Source organism: Wyeomyia smithii, chromosome 3, assembly GCF_029784165.1.
Source record: "Wyeomyia smithii strain HCP4-BCI-WySm-NY-G18 chromosome 3, ASM2978416v1, whole genome shotgun sequence".
NCBI lineage: Eukaryota > Metazoa > Arthropoda > Insecta > Diptera > Culicidae > Wyeomyia > Wyeomyia smithii.
The window spans coordinates 192,570,015-192,596,039 of NC_073696.1; the positions used below are offsets into that span (position 1 = coordinate 192,570,015).

A 26,025-nucleotide genomic window follows, 5' to 3' on the forward strand; every position below is an offset into this window, starting at 1 on the left:
CCTTCCATTACTTTTCAACATCATAGGATCAATGAATTCAAATCTTCACTCATTGGAGTAACATACTCTAGTCACTAGTGGAGTCACTCGCGCATCCTCATAATGATACACAAGTGACAAGAGCCCCCGTCATCATTTCCTGCAATCCACGTTTTACTTCATATGGTGAAAAGATGTTTGTATTTGTTTATGCAACCGATTTGTAAGCGTATTTTGTAGTATATTCGGTTTTAGGCTAACGTGGTGATAGATACTATTACTTGGCCAGCCAGAATTAGTTTCACTTGTAACTGCTCTGTTGAATTGAAAACACTCTGAACTCAAGAACGAATTTCATCACTTTTTTTTGCTTTTTCTCGCAAAATCGCGATCTGTTTTGGAAATTACTTTTGTTTTGTGTTTTACATCGATATCATACGTTCTTTTTCTATAAACATCAGTTTGTACAAACTATTCTGATCGTTCAATGCAACAGCATGTAAAATTATTTCAAAGCATTAATAGTGGATATTAAAAATGTCATGGAGCATATCAATGTTACATAGCAATTACTCAAAAACGCGGCTTAGAAACTAGTACTAATAAAATTAAAGTTGATACAAACAAATAAAATTTCTCTTTATTTTTTTTTTTTCAAAGATAGAGTGTCGCCATGTGTAATTAGTAGTTCACGCTATTCCGCAAATCGACCATTTCCGATCTCGCAGAAAATTTGTACAGTTGTTCATAATATCAGCTCTTCATGTAGACTCATGACTGCTGTTTCAAAAGAACCTATCCAAAAATGTGACTGATGGATGAAAAATTCTGTATCAGAAAAACAGCTTGTTTGATTGAAATGGTGTCTTCAGCAAAGTTATAGATATAATAAAATTGCGGTTCTATAAAATATGTACACTGTGAAAAAAAATTCTTTCTAGACTAAATTCTCTTTTTGAGTGTTTTTTTCTAGCTACATCTGAAAAATTATCGCTAAGAGCATGATACCAATTCAACACGCTGTTTTTATACCATAATCAACCATTTTTATACTGGCCCTGTTGAAATTGAATCTGCGTAACTCACCGGCACCCTATCATCAGAAGGTTGTAACAATAAGACGATCTCACAAGGTAACCAATTTAAACAATATGTGTTTATATCAAATAAACCCAAATTTAGGGAACCGGGAGCTGCGAATTAAGCAGAGACAAGGCAATCCACGGTTCTTCGAAATCAATGTTGATCGATCGTGTTCGTGATTAAGGCTAATCATTCGTAGATATTTATTTAAAAGCTTATCGTAGCTATTGTGAACCGCAGCGATTCTTCAATATCATTTCCACAATTTCATTGTGAATCCATTGAAGCGGTTTTTTTCTAACTTAACTCCACCAGATCGTAAATCGAATGTTCGTTCTTATTCGGGAGGATACGAATATCTGCTCTTTACAAACAAGTTTGAAAAGTTATAGCAAATTTTGCTGTTCTATTATTACTTACACACATACTATCGTACGAAAACAACAACCAAATATAGTTATCGCAATTTCAAGTAATAAGCGTTAGCCTAGCTCTTAATAAATTTTTCTCTTTTTTTTCTCCTTCAGTATCAAGTGGCACAGCTCTACTCAGTGGCCGAGGTGTCAAAAAACGAAACCGGTGGTGGCGAGGGAATAGAAGTGTTAAAGAATGAACCTTTCACCAACTATCCACTGCTGGGTATGTCGACTAGCGCCTATAATTCCATTTAAACATAACTGAAATAATATTCCATTCTCCTTTCAGGAGGCAAATATTCGTCCGGTCAGTACACCTACAAAATCTATCATCTGGCATCGAAAGTACCAGCATTTATCAGACTACTAGCGCCTAAAGGTTCGTTGGAGGTGCACGAGGAAGCATGGAATGCATATCCCTACTGCCGGACAGTAATAACCGTATGTATTGTATTCCTGTGCCTTGTGTTTCCATCAGTAGAGGGAAACATTCATCAGGAAAACTGTAAATTTTAAATTCGGAATCTCAATCATCCCTCGGTTAATTAACTGTAATTCAGTTGTGTGGAAATCAATCCAATTGTGTTTATTGTTGTTCTCAAATATTTAATTAAATATTTGATGACCTAAATCTCCTTTTAAAAATTTAAAGTATTCTTCATACGCAATGCAACAATGGTTGAGAACAACATTGAGCTTAAAATTAGATATAAGCATTCGATTTAGAAATTTTTGATTGGCAAAGCTTTATCATGATTTCAATATACACAGAACCCGAAATGGATGAAGGAGAAAATGATGTTGATGGTGGAAACGTTACATGCCGAGGGAGATGGAGAAATGGAAAACGTAAGTCAGCTTTCTTCTTGAGTAAAACTAACATCCTTTCCTTTTCTGCTTTCTTTACATGCGTAAAATCGAATCCTGTTTTTTACGCTCGCTAAATGACAAACTAAATCGGGAAATGCGCTGGATTTTGGTGCTCGTTCATACTACTAAAACTGGTTCCTGATAATATTGCATACTTCTGGAAACGTACCACACCGTTTTGTGCGCATCAATCGAATGAATCGTGTGTGCTTATGCTTCTATGTGCATCCCTTTAATCTGTGCTCTTTGATACCGGTGTTGGTGAAAATCGCTATGTAAAATAAAATGGATCTTGGCACTCGTGTATAACTCTGCATTGTGTGGTGTGGCCATAATTTTATCATCAAACAAGAATCCCGGTTATATGAAGGAAAATTTCATCATTAGTATCGAGTCACTCCATGTTGCCGATGTGGGTGATCAGAACAATGTGAGTTGCTGTTGTAAATCATGCCAGAACTGATAGTCAAATCTTTCAATTCAGTTTCACGAATTAACCAGTAGTATTGTTTTGCTATAACGCATTGCTTACCATATACTAAAATACTTTTACCTTTTAATTCTGTTAGAACAGCAGAAAATGTAACAGAATTAAACGGTAAAAATTTGTAGTATAGTATAGATATTATAGAACTAAATTAACAAGAAGTAATTTTTAGTTATTTTCTTTATATTACGAGCTCATAAACCACACGTATCTTCTATTCTTATCTGAAAAAGTAGCTGAATCTCATTCTAAGACTATTGTAATTTTTAAAACACTCCACTGCCGCTGGACAATGAATCTATCATAATAAGTCCACCATAACGCATCACATTGAACGATTACCACTTTACGTTTGATTTATTACTGCTTTTAAGTCTGATCAACTCACAATTTCTAAAAACATTTCCTTTCTACATGAACACGCTGACTGTTCTTGTTAAGAGAACCGCATAACACATTGCAAATCCGGACAGAATCTGTTTTAGGTTATGCTTAGTTTAGTAAGCACATTTATTTTTTCCGGATTTATTTGGGTGGTGATCATTCAATCCGTAAGGCATTGTGCACAAATTACATAACGCTAAAAGTATTGATTTCAGACCCCCTTCCTTCCTATGTAACAATAATAGCGAATTTCTTTATTCCACTGCGTCAGGGCAAATCTGCCGAGAAATAATGTAACGACATCGCGATTTACGACGCAAGTAAGAAAGAGATGCCAGATAATTGTTTACGAACTAAAGAAGTGCGGTGGTGGGTTGAAGCTGACAAATCTACGGTGGGCTTCGGGTAGCACGCCAGGTCAATACTGGGACAAAATCGAGCGAATCAAGAAGGGGTTTGACAGCAGTTAGGTTGCTTCCAGCTCAAAACGAGGTGAGCTGGTGGAATAAAGAAATTGGCTATAAATTAAGTTTTATATGACTGCCCTCTGAAATTACGAACAACTTGCCCCCTAACATTTTCGATTTTTCAAAAAAATTACAGTAACGTAACTGTCTCAACTAACGTCCTTCCCCATATGAAACAAAAAGAAACGCAAACTCAGAGGCGACTCGTGACTTTCGAACCTGCCTGTTCAATTATAAGTTCTGAAAATCACAGTTCGGGGAAATAACCACAATGATGTCCGCGAAAAAACGCAAGTTCTTCTTTTTGTTACTATTTAAAAATATCACTATAAAATTAAATAATATGAATGTATAAGTTTGGATTTGAAATTTATTTTTTGTTTGGCGTTTCCACGTGCAATGCACAGGTTGCACCTATGGACGAGTCGCCCCTGCGCAAACTACACCCCTCTCCACCTTCATGCGTTACGTAATTTGTATACGACGCTTTCGATAGTTTGTGAAAATACGCTTTGTTCTGAAATTTAAAGTAGCTTATTTCAAGATATGATCCCCATGATCTTATACCACGTTTTGTTGTGGTTTAGGGAAGACATTCTCTGCATTTTTGAGCTTGTAAATAATTCTTGTTATTCATAAACTAACAATCCTTTTTATTGTTTTCTAATTCACAACAATGATTTTGCTTTATTTGTTGTAGTTCATTAATGGCCACTGGTCAAAATAATAAATAAAATATCTATCTATCCATCTATCTTCAAATGCCATCACAGGCTCATGAGCTACCATCAGAGAAGCTGAAACTGCGCGAAGTTGTGCATATTGATATTGCTAATGACCCAGTAACCGCTGCCGACTACAGGGAAAGCGAGGACCCTACCAAGTAAGTTTTACGATATTTTTTTTATTTTCATAGTTTGACTATTTCCCCTTTTATTTTTATTTCAGATTTAAATCCCAGAAAACCGGACGAGGGCCGCTGGTCGGTCCAGATTGGAAGAAAAAGGTAGAGCCGGTTATGACCTGCTATAAGCTGGTCACCTGCGAATTCAAATGGTTTGGGCTCCAGTCTAGAATAGAAAGCTTTATCCAGAAATCGGAGCGAAGACTGTTTACGATTTTCCACCGGTACGTAGTTTGCAAACATATTTCGGTATCAGTGCCGCCAATTGATTGCATGCGTGCATTGATCTATGTTCTCTGGACATTTTCAGACAAGTGTTTTGCTGGATGGACAGCTGGCACGGTCTAACAATGGAGGATATCCGTGAGTTGGAAGATAAAACCAAAGAAGAGCTGGACAAGCAGCGTCATGTTGGTGAAGTGCGCGGAATGCGTGCTGAAACAGATTAGGCCGCGTAAATGAGCGCCGATTATTTGGTATTTTGGGACAACAAGACAACACAACACACCATCCTGGCGGTTTATTACGGCATATGGGAGCATAAACACTGGATGAGAGGTATAGACATTTATATTAATTGTAAATTTACCGAGCGATTTAATGAGGAAAAAACAACAGTTATTAAACACAAACATAAACAGGAAAACAGCTATACATATTCAGAACGAACCGCTACCAATAATGTAAGACACACCCAAATCTAGTGACACAATTACACATACAGATACACCGAAACACCTGTATTAGATACCATTTAGTAAGTCGTCAGTAAATTGAAGGTTAATAAAAAAACGGTTATGTTTGAAAAGAAAACGTACAGTAACAGCAAATCTAGCACGTAGCGTTTAGAAAAAAAATGAATGCAACATGTTAGGCGTTAGTATTCTGAATGGTAAAACAGTAACTGCAAATAGGATACGTCAATCAGCTAATTACCTATTTATGATGAGAGACAGAGCACTACATTTTAAGTTGAATGAGAATAATCATGGTCCAAGGGTCCATGCTGGATTTAGTCAAATTTGTTTTAAACATGCTAATACTAATTTAATTCAATCGCGCTAATGATAATGCCCAACGCGTTTTTATTTTGATATTCAGTAGATGCCCGTTGAACAGACCCTTGCACTAATTTGAATTGTGTTTAGTTTCGCTATGATTTGTTTTAAAGGCAATGTAATATTTAAAAAAAGCATAACAACAATAGTCGTTCGGCAGCACATCGTGCTCAAATGCGTGCGCGAGAAAATAAAAAACAAGGTTTAAACGAGTGTGCGAGCTATTTTAGTCCAATCGATGATATTTCATCGATCAAGATGCGTATGTAGACTCAGTTGTAGTAGGCAAAGTTAACTGAAGCAAAAACAAAGCAAATCAATTCTTTCCATTAAAATTAATGCGATTTAGTGAAGTACAGAAAACTAGACAGCGACAAGCGATCAATGGGGATCCCAGTTGATCTCGGAATGTACAATAAATCCCCTCTTTTCCGGTATACTAATAGACGAAAACTGAAGACAAAACATGCTATCCAAAAAATAAGTTGTTCCGATAACCTTGGTAAGTGTTATATGAAATTAAAAATGGAGTTCGAGGAAACATGTGTTTTGATTTTTATTCTTTTTCCACCACCACCTGTCTCATATGATGAAAAAATACACAACGGTCTGATATTGATCCATGATACAAGTTTATAATTTTAGAAGTCAATATCTCTGCCAAAGTTTCACATTAATAAGGCCCGGATTTAAGCGGGGGACGGGGGGGGGGGGGGGTGTTGGTAAAGGTGGCAAATACCCCGGGCCTTCCGACACGAATCATTATCCCGAAACCCATTTTCCCGAATGTACCGATTCCCCGAAGATCAATTCCCCGGAAGATTTTTTCCCGAATGTACCAATTCCCCGAAAATTACTTCCCCGAATGTAACACTTCCCCGAAAAATATTTCCCCGAATGTAACACTTTCCCGAAAACCGACTCCCCGAATGTAACATTTCCCCGAAAAATAATATATCATTTCCCGAATGTATCATTTTCCCAGAGGATGTTTCTCATATGTACCATTTTTCCGAAACCACAACAGGAACGTTCCACTATAATTTATGTTTCCATATATTTTAGTTTGGAATTTTTTAATCACTTAAAGCTAAATCATATAATGAATAAATAACATTTAAATAGGAAATTCTACTGCTAAACTACTTTCTAATTTTTGTATTATTTACATAAATTTTGAATTACATTTTATAGCTACATCATATAATAATTAATACATAATTAAATTACAATTTAAGTTAACATAGAAAAAAAAGCATATTATACAGAAAGTTTTTGCCTCATGTACATATGAACATCGAATTTCAGAAAACCTGTAGGCGAGCCAAGAAAATGCTAAGAACTAAATATATAAAGATAATACTACTTTGAACCACAGAGCAATATTTTGACGGACTTCCAAATCGCGAAAAATCATGTGGTCGAACTGTTTTTTGAGAAGCAAAACAATGTTGCGTTTAAAACTCTACGAAAATAAATGGATGAGATCCAAAAACTCCACCTGAGGCTGAGCCACCGTTTCGTCTTACTGAAAATACTACATGGTATACAATTCTAGGTTTGTATGAAATGGTGACGTGGGACTAAACACTGTAATAAGGGGATTTTTTGTTCCAAAATATACAGAGTCCGCAGCCAGAATCAATGTGTTTGCTGGGTGACTTACGTACTTTTATTTAGCGATAGCGATATTATGCCTGTAGAATTTTTCGTACATTTGACAAAGCACAAGCTTATCGTTCTTGTTGAAGAAGCATGATGAATTTCTCGTAATGCGTCAAAGTCAGAATTAACTCTATATCCTCAAAATACAAATCCAATAATACTTACGTTATCATAATGAATGGTTGTGTCTTATTTAACTTCGATTAAATCAAATTTATAATATGGATCTTACTTTCAAAATAATATGGGAGCCCTTACGAAAGTTTATTAATTGGCAAACATAAGCAGATATGTTGAACAAAATTATTAACAAGTTTCAGCAAAAAATCGTAGCAATCAACAATTCCATTTTTGTTTTTTGAATGATATTTTTTTTCATTTGCCTACAATCACATTCGCTGTATTACGAAGACAGCTAATAAACGTTTATTATGGAATAGTTGCAAACAATAAAATATCATCTAACAATTTTGAAGTGTAAGAAAAAATTCGCGTGAATCTTAGTAAATGGACCAAAAATTCACAAGCATTCACCGGCTCTTACTCTTCTATAAATTTATATATTTGGGAATTCAATTTCGCGATACTATCCGGTCATAATTACATATTTAGTGAATATCGAATATAAAATATAATAAATATAACTTATAACCGTTGCAAAAATATGCAATTCTTGTTGATTGATTTATGGCAATCATATTTATGAGATAAACTGTCAATCACCATCAGCAGCAGCATTATAGTTTTTCCTTGATTGCATACGAATGAAAATGTACGAACAGAAGTGTACTACTGCAATACGAATAGTACCGCGCGTTGCAGTACGAATGGAAGTGTATCGCTGAAATGTACGTATAGAAGAGTACCGCTGCAATAATAGACGACGAGAGACCTGCTGCTTTCTGCTCCACTGGTACTGTTGCTTATACCAGCATGTTTTCTTTCAAGACATCAGTTTTTATTACGTTCTGACAGCAGGTTTAAGAATTGTTCAAGTATGGGGATTGTTTCAAACTTTTCGGAAAACTTTTACCTTCGAGACATCACATTAGTCTAAGCTCATGGAAACAACAATAAATTGACCTATTGGAACGGGCAGACTCTATCAATTTTTTTTTGATATTAAAACAGAGAATATCATAGGGAACGGATGGTGTCCATTCACGTCGTCTGTGCTAGGAATGCTCGCTTGTAATTGGTTCATTATTCGCATAAATTTGTTATTGTATCTTTTTATCAAATTTACCGCTTAGCAATGAAATTAGAGTAATAACTAGCGCCATCTTTTTTGGCGACGAAGCCCGAATGGCAGTGAAACCATCTGGTACTTCTTGAACTTTCAAGAAGGCCAGAGCCTCAATCTGTCGGAACGCTAGCTGTACTCTTAAATCAGTGCTGAATGCGCTCGTTCGATGGAGTTTCTGGATCCTCTTCCATAGGTTTTTTGAAAGATGGAAAAAGCAGCCATACTGTACTGCTTCGCAAAAAACTGCTTTAACAGCATTAATTTCCGCTGTCTCGGAATCCGTCAAAATTATGCCTGGGTTCAAAGTAATCTTATTTTCTACACACAAATTCTTAAGCATTTTCAAAGCTCGCAATTGTTACTACCTTGTTTGGTAGTAACATATGTACACAAGGCAAAAACTTTCTATTATCCCCGTTTCCGAAGCTACCGTGCAGTGTGAAGATTTGGCGGAATTCACACGGTGCTGTCGAGAAGGTGCCGTCCAGCAAATAATTTTTGACTGGGAAAGACGGCGAATATTGTCTATTGTTGCGAATATTAAAATTCTCCCATCGTCCGTCGTTTCATTTCGTTGTAATAATGTCTGTCCTTCAAAGGACTCGGTAAAGCTATGGATTATATGATCATAGTCCGTCGGATCGTCCGGTAAACCTGTCTTGCCTCTAGCCCGCTGGCATATTCGTTTTCGAGCCAATTTCGATATTTGAGTTTGTACCTTATAAAGTTCAATAATCAATGATTAATAATAAATATTAAAGAATAAATTAAAATGTTTGTTATTTTCAATTTCATTATTTCAATCTAAAATGTAATGTAGCAGTTCAGAAACGAATATTTGCCTTTGTGTCATTATATAATTTTAGTACAGTCAGGTTTTTTACGCGGGAGATACGCACCTCGTAAAAAACCGCATATTTAAAAAATCCGCGTTCATTGGAAAAACCGCGTTAATTCGAAATCTTCTGAAGGACCGGGTTTACTACGAAAGGCAGAAACTCAAAAGGCTGAAAAACACAAAAGGTTGAATCACGGAAAGCTGAAAATCATAAGGCTGAATTTAATTTAATTCTATTTTTTCAATTTCTGCATTTGAATATATGTTTATGTTAAAAACTACACATAATGCAACACACTCGTGGCCTTTGGCCAAAGTACGAGAAATATAGTCCCACTAACTATATTTCTTCGCAGTTTCTACCATCTTATTTTCCAGTCAATTTATTCTAACATTCGCTACTTGAAAATAATCTAATTCAAATTCATATCCTAAAACTATACCTGCTTGTCCTTAGCGTAGCTGTATCCATCCCGCAGCAGTTTTTCGCCGCCTGCTAGCTGTTTCACTAAAACAGAAGAATTGTTCCGTTTCCATCGCGAGAAATAATAGAACTGAGCCTATTGACAGAACTCAGGCAATAAAGTTGCATTCACATTCATATACTCTTTTTTCACAAAACACTTATTGACGCAGCACAATAGAAACGAGCTTTACACTGTGTTGTGAAGAAAACGAAAGCTTTCAACGAAAGCGTCCTTGCAGAGAATTAACCCTATAATAACCAGTGCCGCCTTTGGAGCTTCAATCAATACTTAAAAAATGTTTATAATGATCCTTAGTAATTTTTTCGAAGGTCGCCTGACAATTAACTTGGGCACTAGAGGGTTGAAGATTCAAAAATTGATAATTTTGAACAAACAATTTTTACATTATTATTCTTAATGTTCAATAGTATTTTTGCTTACATATTTCGAATCAGTTGCTTGTCATTAAACATGAAAAAACCAATCATAGAACGAAGCTTAATCAAATAATTTATTTTTAGACAATATATTAGGTTTTGTTTTAATTTTGGTCATTGAAACGATTCATACTGTTTTTTATTGCAATATAAAATTGCATTCTAATTATTATATTATGTATAAATAAAAATGTCTTAAAATTTTATGACCTATAAGAAACTTCGTGGAACAATAAACCGAATTTCTTGGGTGCAAATCCTAGTATTGCTTAGAACGCACTTTCGGGAAATAAATTTTGAGAAAATTTCACACTCGGAAAATCAAATTTCGGGAAAATGTTACATTCGGGGAATCTAAATTCGGGAAAAGGGTACATTCGGGGAATCGAAATTCGGGGAAATGATACATTCGGGGAAGTGGTACATTCGGGAAAATAACATTTGGGAAAATATCATTCGGGAAATTGTGTTTCAGGAAAAAGACTTTCGGGGAAATGTGACACAACCGCATTGTACAGTTGGCTATGAACTGCACAACAATTTTAACGGAAAGTTCACGGTAAACCAATTTGAAAGCAAAATCTTACGGTTTCGACCGAATATAATTTCCTGCAAACCATAAACAAAAAAGGTAGAGGAAGACCGGCCAAAGTAACTAGTGGATAGGAAAAGACTTTTTCCTTCTTGTCTAAATCATGTTCCAAGCCTAGTGGACCAAATTTTCTCGACTCAGCACTGGGGCACAGTTTATCGTTGTACTCATGCTACAACATGCAAAATGTGAGAAAAGCAATATCCATAACGAATCCTCTCAACTAATCTAGTTGATCGAGACCGCTATTAGCCCTCCAGGCTAGCGTGCGATATTGTTGTTGTTAAGAGTTTATCCACATAATATCATTTTCTTTCCCATCTTTCTAGAAACGAGCATTTTTATCAAGCACGATTTTTTTTTATCAAGCACGTAACGCTGTAGAAGAATTCTACAGCGTTACGTATTTTTTTGGTGGTGTTGGCGTTACGTTTCGTTACATATAAGGGGTGGGGGTCCAAAAATTGGGTTTTTTGCGTTACGTAATTCATGGATGTCGCCATACTGTAATCGGACAAAAACTGACCTCAAAACGGGGATTCTACGAAAACAGTTTTGGAATGGTTTTAATATCAGAACAGCGCTAATGGATCCATTAATATCTGAATGTGATAGTCAAATTATGCCTTATACTGAGGAAAAAGTCTCAGAAATCGATCAGTAGGTGTCTTATCCACGTACAATGTCAGCAACAAGTCAATTTCGCCCCAATTTCCCTTCAACACTGAAATAGGTTTATCTGGACATAAGATTAACTTATTCAAAATCTGTTTAGTGTAATATCAAGAGTGTAAGCAATTACTCGAAGATACAAAAACAATTTGTCTTAACATTTTTTTCTGTCAGATTCGGGCCACCGCGACCATTGTTCTGATCTTTTGTGGTATTTGTCTTAACATGATCCTCCCCCTTTTGAGGAAAGAGGGTCGCATTTTGGCCAGGACCGGTCAAAGCATAAAAATCTCGCTTCAGCTATGAGACAGAATCACCGCGTCTTTGATGAAGTTGATTCATTAAAAATGTATTATACCTTTGATATTTTATTTGGTATTAGTTGTAAAACTTTCCTATAAGCCATTTAAGGGTGAACCCTATTCTGGAAGATTCAAAAATAAAAAAATTTCGTAATTTTTTTCGGATGTTTAGAGTAAAGTCATGTTTTCGGGTATTTTGGCCATTTATTATGGTACATTTGGAGATATATTTTACATGTCTTGGATACAAATACAGGTTGTTAGGTAGCTCACTTAAAATCCTCTAAGGGGTGATAGAGGACCCTATTTGAAGAAAAAAATCCCTCTACACATATGGTCAGAATTTAATTACAGTGGATTCTCTTTTAAAGCGATTGATGCGTGCGCGCAAAAAAAGAATCGCGTAAAAAAAATCGCGTAATTTTGAACAAATCGCGTAATTTGGAGCAAATCGCGTAAAAAAAGATCACGTCGTTACAAAATCTTTCGCTATGTGGTAAGTGTGTGTGTATGTATGTGTATGTTTGTGTGTGTGTTACATCTTGGCTCTTAAACAATATTTCCCATGTCACATATCGCGTAATTTCGAGAAAATCGTGTAAAAAAATCGTGTAAAATAAAATCACGTAAAAAAAAGTCGCGTGAAAACAGAATTCAGTGTACTGCAGAGTTATTCACTTTTTTAGTTTTCGGTTATGTTTGCCTTTAACGAGGACTATCACAAGAAGTGTGATAGCTAGCTCATTTCTGTTGATTTCGTTGGAAAGCTGAGAAAATGTCGTAATCAGTAGTGTCTTAAAAACGTCCAACTAGAGAAAATAAGAAGCACTTAGAAAGGAACAAACGTGAAAACAAATGTTTTTTGAAAATTCAACTGCAATTTTCTCTCTGAAATGTGTGATAAAGATGGATTTTGTTTTCAACTAAATTAAACATTGAAATCCACTCTACAAGTTGTTCTTTGACATCAAGCATCTAGCTCTATTAGTTTAGCTACTATTTCACTCTAGAAGCAATAAGTCGCATGTCGCGCCTTCATTCAGTGTTGTAAGGATCACAACTTTCTGCTTCACTGTGTTTACTTAGATGCGTCGTTGCATGAAGGTGCAACTTATTGCTTTTAAAGTAAAATAGCAGCTAAACTAAAAGAGTTAAGTGCTTGGTGTCAAAGAACAACTTGTAGAGTAGACTTCAATATTTAATTTGGTTAACAACAAAACCCATGTTTATCACACATTTCGGAGAGAAAATTGCATTTCAGTTCTCAAAAAACATCCGATTTCACATTTGTTCATTTCTGAGTGCTTCTTTTTTCTCTAATTTGACAATTTTAAGACACTACCAATTACGAAATTTTCTCAGCTTCCCAAAGAAGCCAACAGAATTGAGCTAGCTATCATAGTTCTTGTGCTAGATCTCGTTGAAGGCAAACATAACCGAAAACTGGAAAAGTGAATAACTCTGCAGTAGTTGAATTTTTACCATATGCGTAGAAGGATTTTTTCATCAAATAGGGTCCTCTATCACCCGTTAAAGGATTTTAGGTGAGCTACCTAACACCCTGTATAGTGAGTGTTACGCTGTTGGCAGAAAGCCGCCGTGGTTTCCGCGGTCCGAGCCGGCCGCCGACCCGCCGTCGGAAGCGGCGGCCTCTCGCATATCTCGCATTTTCTTTCCCTTAGTTAAGTCCGAACGAGCGGTAGCGAGTAAGGACAGCATACACTTGGACAATAGAGTCGGCCAAAGGCCGCGAGTGTGTATTGTTAAAAAGAAAAAAGTCCATTTTTTGCCTTATGAAATATTCTGCCTTTCGTAATTCTGCTTTTCGTGATTCTGCCTTTCGTGATTCTGCCTTTCGATTTTCTGCCTTTCTGAAAATGAGGTGTTGCACGATAAATAATTCTAAAGTGTTTCGCATATGAATTCTATATGTTTTGACCAGTAGGGCGAATTCAAGTGCAAAACACTTTATAATGTCGTGTCGATTTCTTTCAGTGTGTGCACGAAGTACATGTTTTGAATAGGTCTTTATAAACAACTTATTTGGATAGGGTAGAACTGCCATAGATGGACTACTTTCTTTAGTAGACAAGATACTTCGCCAGACAAATGGTGACCATTCACCCATTTATAATTTACTACTTGAAAAATGGGAGGTTAGAGCATAGTAGTTTTATCATAATATCACCTGTTCTCGACCACAACTATGTGCTTGTTCACTGTTACTTCAATGAATTGTTTAGTTACATGAAGAGAAATCTGCCACACGTATCAAAAACGCATATTTTCTCTGACGGCGCTGAAAGTCAATACAAAAATAAGTATAATTTTAAAAACATTACGTTTATGAAAGATGATTTCCAAATGGACGCGGAGTGGAATTTTCACGCAAGCTCGCACGGGAAATGCCCATGTGACGGAGTTGGTGGAATCCAGCGAGCAGCCTGTAAATATAGCTTATCTCCCAACAGAGACAGGCTGATTACAGATGCGGTATCGTTCTACGAATGCGCTGTGGAAAACCAAAACAAAACAATGGCATTCGCTTACGTTGAGCAAGCGGATTACGAAGCGGCTCAAACTAAACTTCAACATCGGATGAAAAATGTCAAAACTATCGAAGGAACGCAGAATTATCACTAGATTTTACCTCAAGAACAATATAATTTGTTTGCTAAACAATATTCCAATAGTTCTGAGAGTGAAGTCAAAAACCTCAAATGCAAAGCTTAAGACGTTGATGAATGTATTGGTAACAATTGAGTATTTTCTTCGCGTTTTCATTATTTCACTTCCACTTGTATCTTGTCCACTTAAGGGGTTATATACCTTTTTGGTCGAGAAAAATGAGGGAAGTTTGAATCTATTTTCAAGTGCATAGCACCATTTTCATTGCATCGAAGGGGTATTTTTTTGGAAGTACAGTTTATCAACAACAACAAAATACGTTTGATTTTGAGATATACCAATTATTACTGGAGTAATGGCCGTTTCCCCGAAACACTATTTTTTTGCAGAGGCTTGCGGTGATCCTGATAGAGACTCAGCGGGTCAACCGAAATCAAAAAACTCATATTATTTCATTAGTTTAGAAGTGTGCCGGGTCCTTGAACGATCGCTTTTATGAGTATTTTGTTTTCAGTGCAAACGGGAACGTTTTTCCCAAAAAATGCGCAAAAAAAAAATTTTTGCGGCAAAATGTAACTGTGTGTTTCAAAAAGCGATCGTTCAAGGACCGGCGAATTTAATAACAAAAATTAAAAAAAAATATGAAAGAAATCGGTTCAGTAGTTTCCCGTAATCAGGATCACGGCAAAGTCATTTTTCGGAAAACACTATTCCGAGATAATCGCGTGTAAAGTTTCAAGTTTAGCTTATGCGGCCATGGCGAGGCGCGCTGCGAATTGCTCTAACTTTCTTCCTATTGCTCAGATCTTTATAAAAATTTGTGAAAATGTTCTCAAGATGTTGTATTTGAAGACAATACAATGAAAATTTTTTCGGTTTTTTGAAAACTAAAAAGGTATATAACCCCTTAAGAAAGTAGTCCATCTATGGCAGTTCTATCCTATCCAAATAAGTTGTTTATAAAGACCTATTCAAAACATTTACTTCGCGCATACTAAACGATGTGCGTTCAGTGTGCGCTGCGTGGCAAGCAGCGCTTGCTGCTATATCGATCGCGCGACGCGCGTTTGAAATGTTAAAACTCGGTATAGAAAATTGGCTCGACAGCCATGTTTCTCTCGCGACACACCTGATTTTTCAAAATGTATCTCGTAGGATTTTTTCTCAGCTTTCGAATGGTTGTCTCAGAATTAACACCGGTGGTTGCCAACCTGTTCAAAAACGCGTTTTAATGATAAAATTCAAAATGGCGGCGAATCTAGGATGGCGGTCAAACTTTTGAATACTCCACATGAAAACCCTAGATGTTTCCTGTATAATGAAATGCTGTTTGTAGAGGGTTTTGGGACAAATATTTGAAATATAGCTCGATAAAAATATTCGATTTTCACTTTTCTAAATATTTTTTCACCCCTTGGCGAACAAGGGGTCCACCAAATGGAACAAAATTATGTGCAGTTATTAATTTTTCACTGCGTTTAATCGAACTAAAATAAAAAAAAAATCATTTTTTAAAGACCTCGTGTCACTAGTGGCCTGGTTTCAGCGAGAACTGCCCACTAATGAACTAGGATTCAAAAGTGAAATATTTTTCGAAATTGAATATCAGCTGATTTTTTGGTTGAAAACAAATCGATTTTATAAGGATACACGACTAAGCCTGTATTGGTGAGATCTGGCGTGAAAAGCTCTATGCAACGCGAATTTCGAAATTTGTAGGGTTGCGTCAAATGTCTTTGGGCCGTGTTGTCAACTGCTACAAAGCTGGTTTTTATTGGGTTTCGAACATGATATCCGAGATATCATGTAGTCGAGGTGATATCCGATGATAGCTCGATTGTATGGGATAGCAGGTGATATGGATGGTGTTATGGCCTCGATAACACGAATCGTCTGATATCAGTTGATATGCGGTGTAGTGTGAGCGGAGTATAAAAGATCTATCTATGAATTTAGCTCTAATTATGTTCAAAATCAGTTTTTTTTTCTCAGCAATATTTTGCTGAGTGTTAGTTGCAATACACGCCGTAATTGGACATGGCTCGTGGAGACTACCTCAATCTCCAACATTTTCATGGGATATTGGAGAAAGTTGAGAATTATGACATGCATATATAGGCACAGATGTTGAATGTAGTCAACCTACACAATCAAAACTGAAAGAACTCCGTCTTTCCATTTTCCATTTAACTGTCGATTTTCCAAACGAGAATATGTTGACTATAGGTCAACAGTTTTGTTTCCGAAGATGCGATGATTTTGTTTCGTAGCTGGAGCGAGATTTTTATGTTTTGATCGATTCAGGCCAAGAATGTGACCCTCTCTCCCAAAAGGATCGTGGGGAGGCAAATTTTTATTGCATCTGTGCCCCTGAGGAGTAAAAAATGACAACACGGAATACGAAGTATTATTGCATGAAACGCAACAAAAACCTGCAGATTTCAGAACATTGGACGTTTTTTTAATAATGTTCACAATGAAAAAAAAAAGAAACAGAGTCTGTTTTAAACACGTTTATTAATGTCATTGTGCATCTGGCGTTCGGATTGGTAGAGGCCGTGAGATGAACTACCAGAGTCAAGATGAACAATAGTCCTTAAATAACTAAAGGTAGAGTAAGTTAAAGTTGGGCACATGCTGAATTACCAATTTACTTTGTCGACCAAAAAGATTAAATCATGTCATTAAATCCAATTTCTGGTCATCTCGCATACCCGCGACTAGTTTTTGGGAAGTTGGAAAGTTAACATTTAATGGATTATGAGTATAGACGATACAGAAACAACACACGATGGATTATTGAAATGATCATTTGATTATCACTTGTGTAATACATTCTCCGCATAAATGAGTTGTTTTTGAAAAGAAAGCTGTACTAAACATGTAGATTATTCCTATTTTAACTACTTTGTCATTTTCTTTTCTTCGGTCGTGCTTTTCTCAAGCAATGAATGTTGATTGTTGACTTAGCAGTCCGCGGCTACATCCTCTGGTAACCAGAAAAAATTTCGTATTTCATCCATATTTGATGGACGACAGTGAGGAGGTGTTGATCCACGCTCCATTAACTTTTGACGAATAGATTTCATGGTGTTGGCATTACGTTTGCCAGCTTCTGCTAGATCGATCATTGGCGATGGGTAATCTGTGCCAATAAGGCAGTCACATTCTTGTTGTACTTCTAAAGGAGCTTTCCATGGTTCATGACTAAAACGCAAAAAAAAACAAACAAAAGAAACAGTCAAGAAATCTCTCCTTAGATTAGAGGGTATACTTACACGTAAATAGTGGGAAATTTCTTGAGCTCTGGCAGGTAGCGCTTTACATACTCGCCTTTTGGATCCAACCGGCGGGCCAACACTACAGGGGAGGTGCACGAAGATGAGTCGAGCAGTTTCTCAAAAGCTGATGAGGAAACCCACATCCAGTTACCAGCACATACGGACCAGTCGGCATCTAGTAGGTGTTTCAGGAAGTATTCAAATCCAGCTTCCCAGCTAATCCACAATGCCCCACGTGTTAGAAACCTATATGGGCGAATAATAATTTAAATTATTTGAAAAATTTTCTTTCAACGGTTGTGTTGTGGATGTGCTGAACTCCAAAAATACTTGCGTTGCTGTTATATTTCTCAATATGTGATGCAGCCAACCTTCGGCTAATAGCTGTCGCATGGCGGCATCAATCATCGGATATCCAGTTCGACCTTCCTTCCAGCGTTGCAATGAATCGTCTTTCGGCTCATACCATGGAATATTGAGACAAATTGGATTCGCCTCCATTTCGGCATATTTTGGGTTATTCATCGACATGGTGTAGAAGTACTCACGCCAGATTAGTTGTCCGGTTATATGATGCCCTCCAGGATATTTGTACGTGCTGTTGGCCTGCACCTTTTCGAACAGGTCATGTACGCACCAGTAAAACATTCGTACTGATAAGCACCCGAAGCGTAATGCTGCACTCAGTGAGGTTGCTGGCCCCACAAACTCTGGTTTAGCCTGGTTAGGTAAATAGTATCCATCGCGGAACGCTTCTTCCTCCTGGTTTAATCGGCGACTGAGAGACTCGAGAGCTTTGGTTTCACCGCCCAACCATCTTTGATGCAAGATTTCCGGATTCCCCTCATAGTAAATACCAAAGTCTTCTGGACTAGGGTTCGCGGCAAATAACTTGAGCTCGGTAGCCAAAATTGCCGGTATCTTGCCAAATTCGGAAAACTCAAAACTAGGAGCCGAGACAGGCCGAGGTGGTTTACCAATTATATTAACCGTATGCTATTTGCAAGAAAGAAGCGTTGCAAATATGTATAATAATAGACGTTGGTTTTGATTTTACTTACCAAGAACATTTGATACGTAAGCGGTGGAATGCCACCGTTAACTTTGATGATTTGCTCTGGATCCCAAAGTGTATGGGATACTTTCTCTATGCATCGAACGTCCATCGTATTGCAAAGGTTCAAGATTTTTTCATCTCTATCTTTCCAGATAGGCTCGCAGTCCTGTTCAAAGCAGAGCTTTCGAATGCTCAGCTCTTCAAACAACCGTCGCATCACGTTCACAGCATTACCTCGGAACATGAACAACTGACCTCCAATTTCTCGCAACTGGCGATCCAAATCGGCCAAAGACTTCAATAAAAATTTCATGCGGTTATACCCGACAAGTTTCGTGCCTGTGAAAATGTGGAATTGACAACATATACCATTTGTTACAGGATTCGAAAGTTTGTATAAAAATGTCACAAGAAATATTTACAAATTGTCTTAATAAACAATAAATCAGTGACTTGTTATGCACGTCTCAACATTCGACTAACTTTTATCAACAAATGTCAGAAATCCATACTCAAGAGGCGAGAGAAATGGAATAAATTAATCACTTTGAGTTTATAAATATTAAACATCGCGTTTAGGCACTTGAAGAACAGTGCAGTTTTGTAGTTAGATACAATTGCATTTTTTCCATCATTGAATTCTTGAATAAATTTCTTTCACTCAAATGCAGACTACTTTCAAGGGCACCCGTGAGTTTTGCACGTTGACGAATGCATGAGTGGAAGTGCTTCAATTTTCCTGTGGTGCAAAATAGAGGAACTAAATGTTAGCAGAGTTAGGACAACATCCTATCGTAAGCCTAAGTCACATGTTTGTGGTGTACACAATTGGTATTGTGACCCACTGTATTTAACACATTTTTTGTAAAACTACTGCAACAATTCAGGAATAATAACTTTGAGTTGTATTAGATAACCTAGCAGCGTTGTATTAGACAACCTAGTAGCGGTACTTATAAGAGTATGAAGAGCTGCGCTTGAGAATAATAATCATCAACGGATACGTTAATATACGTTAACTTGTCTAGGTAATTAAACACTTACCTGCACTTTCGCCATCGAAAATGAAAATCGGGAATATCCGAACCGGTTCGGTCACATCACCACAATCAGAGCGCAGGGCTTCAAGCAAAGCTGGATTATCATGTAATCTGAGCCCATGCCGAAACCAGAGAATATGATTCACTGTCATTTTTCCTTGCTTACTTCACCAACCGTTGTTCGATACTGACTGCGCCACAATTCTAATAACTCGAATCGGAATCCCTCGTCGAACTTGCACAACGAAGAGGATGCAGTGTATATCTTGGATAACAATCAATTGAAATCTGTAATGTAAATTAAAGGGATATTTGAATACTTATGTTATTGTATGATGTAACTGCTACATTTTGTGGTTTGAATATGCATCCCCTAGGATGCCATCATTTTAATTTTTTGTCGTGCATTCTAAATTTTATGTCTAACCGAAAAGTCTAACGTTGTTAGCATCTTCATGTTTCAAGTTGACGTAAAATTTCAAAAAGAGATTTTCTAGGAACAAAGTTCAGTTGAACTTGAGCTATGAATGATGGTGTAACAAGACTGTCCTTATATGTTAAGACCCCGACCTGAGACATTTGGCTGTGAAATTTTTGCTAGGTATTATTAACAAAAAAGAACGTGCCACCTCCGCTCTGGTTTCTTGATGAGCAGTAACTTGAACAAACTTTTCAGGATGAAGATTTTTTTATGCCCCTTTTGGTGTGATTCAATTTGTTATGTCTTGAACCATAATGTGTCACGCGGAAGCCAGACGTTGGCATCCCCAGCGGGTTCCATCACAACGTAGACGTCAGTAGCATTCTGTGGTAAACTGCTGCACGCATCCTGTGATGACGCTTCGATATAATCCTGCGGTGTGGGGTGGGTTGCAACTGTTGCTGACACGTGACTGCAGATGTAGATGCTGCTCCAATCACCAGATTCAATTTTTTTCTTTTGCACTCTTTGGTGTCTTACGCAATGACTTTAAAAAATATGTATGCATATTTATATAAAATCCACCAGCAATGAAAATGCAAGGAACGCAGCGAGTATTGAGTGTTATACGGAACGACAAAATCTAGCAACGGAACGGAGCACCAAAGTGTTTTTAATTGACACTTAAAAGGTCAACAGCTCCTAACTTTAAACTTCCCAATGTTGACTCTAGAAATCAAATCAAATTTTGAATTCATCCATCGACTACCTGATTAACAATCAAAATCACTTAAAATCACAATTTTCTACTGTGCCAACCTTTTAAAATTTTCAATGGTCTATTATCAGTATTTTGAAATGTCATTGTTTCGGGTAACTTGAGGTGAGATTTGAAATTAAATAAAATGTAGAGACAATGTTCGTTGTGATATAACAAAAATCGCAAAAAATTAATTCATTAATTATTAATTCACACTTTAACCGCTGTGCTTACGAGAGTTGGATGATAAGAGGTGAAAATCACTAATCAATCTTTTCGAATTTTGATCAATGCAACAAACAAAACAAAACACTCGTGCCAAATCATAAGCTCGATTAGATTGCTTCTCTTTCTACCTTCATTGTTACAAACAGTTGAATGTCTGACACATAATTTATTATTAAAAAGATGCCTATAGTTGTTTTTTCTGAGATTAGTGGAAGCGGATATAAAGAACTAGAAGCCAGTTGTCTTGACAAATGTTATGTTAACAGCTAAAATACTAATTTATTTTTGTTGTATACTGCAAAACTGTACTGAAAATGCTTTGTTGTAACACCCCTAAGAAAAAAAAATTATCGCTAAAAATTGTCAAACGAGTTTATTGTATTTTAGTTTTGCAAAGTAGTACGAAATTCAACATATACATGTGTTCCAGGGTTCCTCGTATCAGAAAATCTCGCCACTCTATTCGTTAGAACCTAGACCAAAAAGATTTTATTTTTTTTGCATGCTCTGATGTTCACACTAAAACTATTGAAACAATTACTGCTGCGTGACGAAAGGGGATCAGATATCAACAAAAATGGAGGTGGAGCATTCGCTATTGCTAGTTCTCAGCTGGGCGTCAGTCTGCCTTCTTAGTAACTAACAATTGAAATAATGTTTGCACTAATTGATGCAGCTTCCATGTCATTAATAGGAAATAAGTGAACAATATGGATAAAAAGGATATCGCTTTTGGAGAAAGATAGTTGAAAGTTCAGTTTATTAGTTTTCGTTCTCATGTTGCCTACAAAATACCTTTAAAGCCTACACACGCACGTGTTGGCTTGTGTTAAAATTTTCTAAAAAGTGAAATGTTTTATATTCGGTACTTATAAAAAATCGATACAAATTTGGTTGGTTCCGTTGGTTCTCAGTAACTATACCGTTGCGATAAAGTTCGTTTGTATTGATTTTATAGAATTCACAATATTGAAGTAACTCACCTGAAGACCTACAAGTTTCGCCAATCGTTTAAGTGACTATACACTCACTAATAATGATTAGAACAAATAAAAGTAGATACGTTAGACGGCTTCATGAACTACAACTGTATGCACTTAGACGCCGGTCGTATTATACTTGATACAGAAAGCAACAACACAGTGCAGTAGCTTCTCGTGTAACGCTGCAATGAGAAATGATCGTAGATCTACAAGTGGCAGTGGACAGAACAGCGAATGCAAAAACTGATTAAGCGCATGCGCTTTCAGGTGTGTTATGTAAATGCTACTACGTTCATCCTAGTTTCTACATTGTCGGCTAGGCTAGGAAGCACACAAATACAGTTTTGCATTATTTGAAACTACATATGAAAGCCACTGGAACGGTGTTTGAGATGCTATCACTGTTATCACTACGTATCAATACGTCATTAAAACGTTACGAAGTAATCAAGTCAATAATCATTTACTAATTCGACAGGTAATGCATTTGCAGATGCATTTTCAAACCTTATGTGTTATTCACATTAAAGCAAGCAGCTAAGATACTTACATTCCGCTTTTGGAACTTGAACTTGTAACTGTTTAACTGTATTTATTGGACACATATTTCGCTGCTAACTGTAGGTAAACGGGATAGTTGTGGAACTAACCCGCTGGGTAGCGGAATCCTTTCGGCCAGAGCCGGATGTAAGGGGGGGCCCAGGAAGCCCGGGCCCACACATTTTTGGGGCCCCCACAAAATGAGAAAAAGTTCTTTTCTCTATCAAAAATGAGTTTCAATCAAAAGTTCAATTTAAAGTAAAAAAATTTGAACAGATCCTTTCAATCTGAAACTTCCCTTCAGTGTTATTTTTTCGCGAACGCCAATATCACAACTACATCCATAAGAGTTAACCTTCGATTCTCTTGGAATGACACACATTAACACACCATATGAATCGAACCAGCGCGCATGGGAGATCAAGCAGGAAAGAATATAATCCACAAGTTTTTTTAATGCATTGCTGTTGATTCCGAAAATAAGTTTACCTGTCCGAATCAGGGATACTAGATTTGCGTTGCAAAATGCAGATTTTCAGAGTCCGTGTGCAGATTTTATTGACCTGCACTGCCCATAATCGCATATTTGTAACATTTGCAAAATTGGTTGTTCGAGCAATTCGCACTTTTATATTTTGACCTTAAATGCATTGTTACTAATATATTCTCGCAAATAGACACTTTAACTAAACTTAGTATCATGAAGAAAGCACTACTTTACACTATGTATACATTGAATATTACTTTTGAAGTCAAATTGGTTGAAATTTTTGCAATGATACATTCATGCCGTCACTTTCAAGCTACTTTTGGAATATATCACATGGAAAAAGAAGTTTTTCATGTATTCAACAAGCATGAGCTGAACATCAGAAACGGATCACCGGTGGTTACCGGACCAGAATAACTTCCGAGTTCCAAAGGATGCAGATGTGGATTTGGATGGAAACTTTTTCGACAAAAAAGTTGAAAAAGTTAAGCAGTGTGACAATTATGCGGTTATTTACGCTATGTGACAAAACAACTTGGTATTTTTTACGACTTTTTTCACACAAACATAAGCATATTTTTCCAGATGTAAAAAGTACATACTATTCTAAGCATTTCCCAATAAAAAGCACGAAATCCATAAAATGTCGAATGTTACAATTATGCGATCACAGGCAGTGCAGAAGTGTGTAGTTTTTTCTAGTTTCTGTAGATTATTGCCAGCGTAGCCTTATGTTTGCGCAGTCTTTCTCAAATTGTGTGCAAATTTTTGCTTACGGATCGCATTTTTTTCAAATTGCGGTAGGTTTTAATTTTTCAGATATCAAGAAAAAAATTCCGGATTTCAAGCAGTTGCATACATTTATTTATTTGAGCCTAATGATCTCGAACGCAACTGGAGAAAGGTCTTTATCGAAGATGAAACTGATTGAAAATAGGTTGCGTACGACTATGAAGAGTGAAAGGCTGTCAAACTTAGCATTGTTAAGTTGAGAGTACAATATTCTGAAGGAGCTGAATGTTGATTATTCAATCAATAAGTTCTCTGCAAAAAAAAAAAACTCGTAAGAATTTTTGGTAACTTTTCAATAACAAATAAATGTTTTTAACGCGTACGATAAAAAACGGGTTTGTTGTATTCTGGGGCCCCCACTGTAAACTGGGCCCCGGGCCCCCACAATCGTAAATCCGGCTCTGCTTCCGGCACTAACAGTCTCTCTTTCCAGCTGTTATTCGAACATACGACGAGTGGCTCGTACCTCGACACGAGGAGACTAGTAGTTTATTGTCGTGAATAAACTGATAATAACATTTTCTTGAAAATACTGCCAAAATCATGTGAAATACTCGTTGACTTATCGGGAATTAGATGTGCGTAGATAGTAGGTGAAGGATTTATTATTGGTCTTGGTAGGGTTAATTAAACTAAATCTAGTTTACAAAGTAATGCCACTACGAATTCAAGCAACTAACTTGATTTTCAAAAATTGATATTGATTATAAAAAAAATAAAACAATCAAAATGATGAATTTCGCCAGAAATGCTTTCTGCTGATTTTTATCATGATAAGATGCCGTATTTTAGCGAAACAAAGCTACTCGTCTTTATCATTTTTATTTTATGCTGAGCATTTCAGTTTTTCAACAAAAGGTAAACAGGGGAGGATTGTACAAAACGCACCAGTTAAGCATTTGCGCGATTTACAGCGCTTCAAATAGTTTCAAAGGGACATTGAACGTGTAGAATGATTGTAGGATCTATTTATTGTATGTTTATGACGAAGTTTATCATAAAATACTCGATTTCAATGTCTTTTTTGGTAAAAATTACTATTGCCGCCAAACAAGCCCGTGACCAAAACGCACCACAACGATGGTCAGTATGCGCAGTAGGCTAATATGCCACTAGCAGAAATCAGCACGCGAAGTGAGAAGCGCTTGAAGTCTAGAAAGCAAAATCAAAAATAATGGAACATGCTCTAAGTTGTCAAGCAATCTCCTGCAAGCTCTTCATAGTGCATTCTGCCCCAATTTTAATTTTGATTGTTTTAGGTAAAAGTTGACGAAAGTAAGTGAAATAATTTTAAATACTCATAGTATTATAAACTCCAAAAGTGTAAAGGTTAGGGGAACCATTGTTTTTTGTATTATTTACAAGTCAGTTAATCATAAAAGCTCAAATAAAATTCATGAATAATTACAGCTAATTGCACAACTTTTTGAGTATTTTAGTCATTATGGCACACTTTTGTATATGAAAACTGTAGAGAAGCTGGGTTTTTATGAGAAAACCGAAGAATTTCGTCATAAAAAGCCACATGTGTAAGTATTTTGGGGAATTAATAGCATGGGCCATCTTACCCAACTGGTGCGTCTTGTACGGTTCTCCCCTATCTTTAAACCTTAAATTTTCCGGCATGTGAAGCACACCGGATCTTCACATAAAAAGACAGCAGCTGAATACAATAGTCATATATAGAGCATTATACAGGGTGTCGAAACCCTGGAAAAACCTCTAAAATCAGGAATGTTAGGGAATTCATTTTTTGCTCAGGGAAATCAGCAAATATCAGGAAAAACAAAAAAATATTCAGGGAAAAATTTTTAACCGAGACGCGATTCTATTTTAGACGATTGTTTAGAAAAAAAAATTTCAGTATAAAAGGCTATTTCGGGACCTCTAAGTTTCGGTTTCATATCTGATTAAATACTTTTTTCACTGGAATTCCAG

At 36.6% G+C, this 26,025-nt stretch overlaps 2 protein-coding genes across 15 annotated transcripts in view; one reads left to right on the forward strand and one right to left on the reverse strand.

Moving 5' to 3' along the window:
* Positions 1–6,189, forward strand: part of LOC129727849 (phosphatidylinositol transfer protein alpha isoform) — a 37,842-nt gene extending 31,653 nt beyond the window's left edge. For 11 of the 12 annotated variants that reach the window (XM_055686069.1, XM_055686071.1, XM_055686077.1 and 8 more), the window contains 6 exons: positions 1,590–1,701; positions 1,768–1,919; positions 2,701–2,778; positions 4,460–4,569; positions 4,635–4,814; positions 4,901–6,189. In XM_055686069.1, coding sequence (XP_055542044.1) covers positions 1,590–1,701; positions 1,768–1,919; positions 2,701–2,778; positions 4,460–4,569; positions 4,635–4,814; positions 4,901–5,039 — 771 coding nt within the window. In that variant the 3' untranslated portion in view covers positions 5,040–6,189. Of the gene's footprint in view, positions 1–1,589; positions 1,702–1,767; positions 1,920–2,249; positions 2,328–2,700; positions 2,779–4,459; positions 4,570–4,634; positions 4,815–4,900 lie in introns of all 12 variants that reach the window. The other variant, XM_055686068.1, reaches the window with a different exon arrangement.
* A 10,804-nt stretch (positions 6,190–16,993) lies between these two features.
* On the reverse strand, positions 16,994–22,965 carry LOC129727851 (cryptochrome-1). 3 transcript variants are annotated; one of them, XM_055686082.1, is made up of 6 exons: positions 22,816–22,965; positions 19,878–20,161; positions 18,838–19,172; positions 18,096–18,772; positions 17,774–18,022; positions 16,994–17,702 (listed from the first exon to the last, which is right to left on the reverse strand). In XM_055686082.1, exons 2-6 carry the CDS (start codon positions 20,023–20,025, stop codon positions 17,462–17,464), a joined length of 1,650 nt encoding a protein of 549 aa, XP_055542057.1. In that variant the 5' UTR covers positions 20,026–20,161; positions 22,816–22,965; the 3' UTR covers positions 16,994–17,461. The 3 variants fall into 3 exon arrangements, with proteins under 3 accessions (XP_055542057.1, XP_055542058.1, XP_055542056.1); XM_055686083.1 differs by lacking the exon at positions 22,816–22,965 and adding an exon at positions 22,266–22,469 and having other exon boundaries at positions 18,111–18,772; XM_055686081.1 differs by lacking the exon at positions 22,816–22,965 and adding an exon at positions 22,266–22,469.
* Positions 22,966–26,025: the final 3,060 nt, after the last annotated feature.

Coding starts and splice junctions, on each gene's coding strand:
- LOC129727851 (XM_055686082.1), bottom strand. CDS start 20,025: ATGACAGTGAATCATATTCTCTGGTTTCGGCATGGGCTCAGATTACAT. Junction 19,173..19,877: donor TTTCGATGGCGAAAGTGCAG/GTAAGTGTTTAA, acceptor ACATTTTCACAG/GCACGAAACTTGTCGGGTAT. Junction 18,773..18,837: donor TTACGTATCAAATGTTCTTG/GTAAGTAAAATC, acceptor TCTTGCAAATAG/CATACGGTTAATATAATTGG.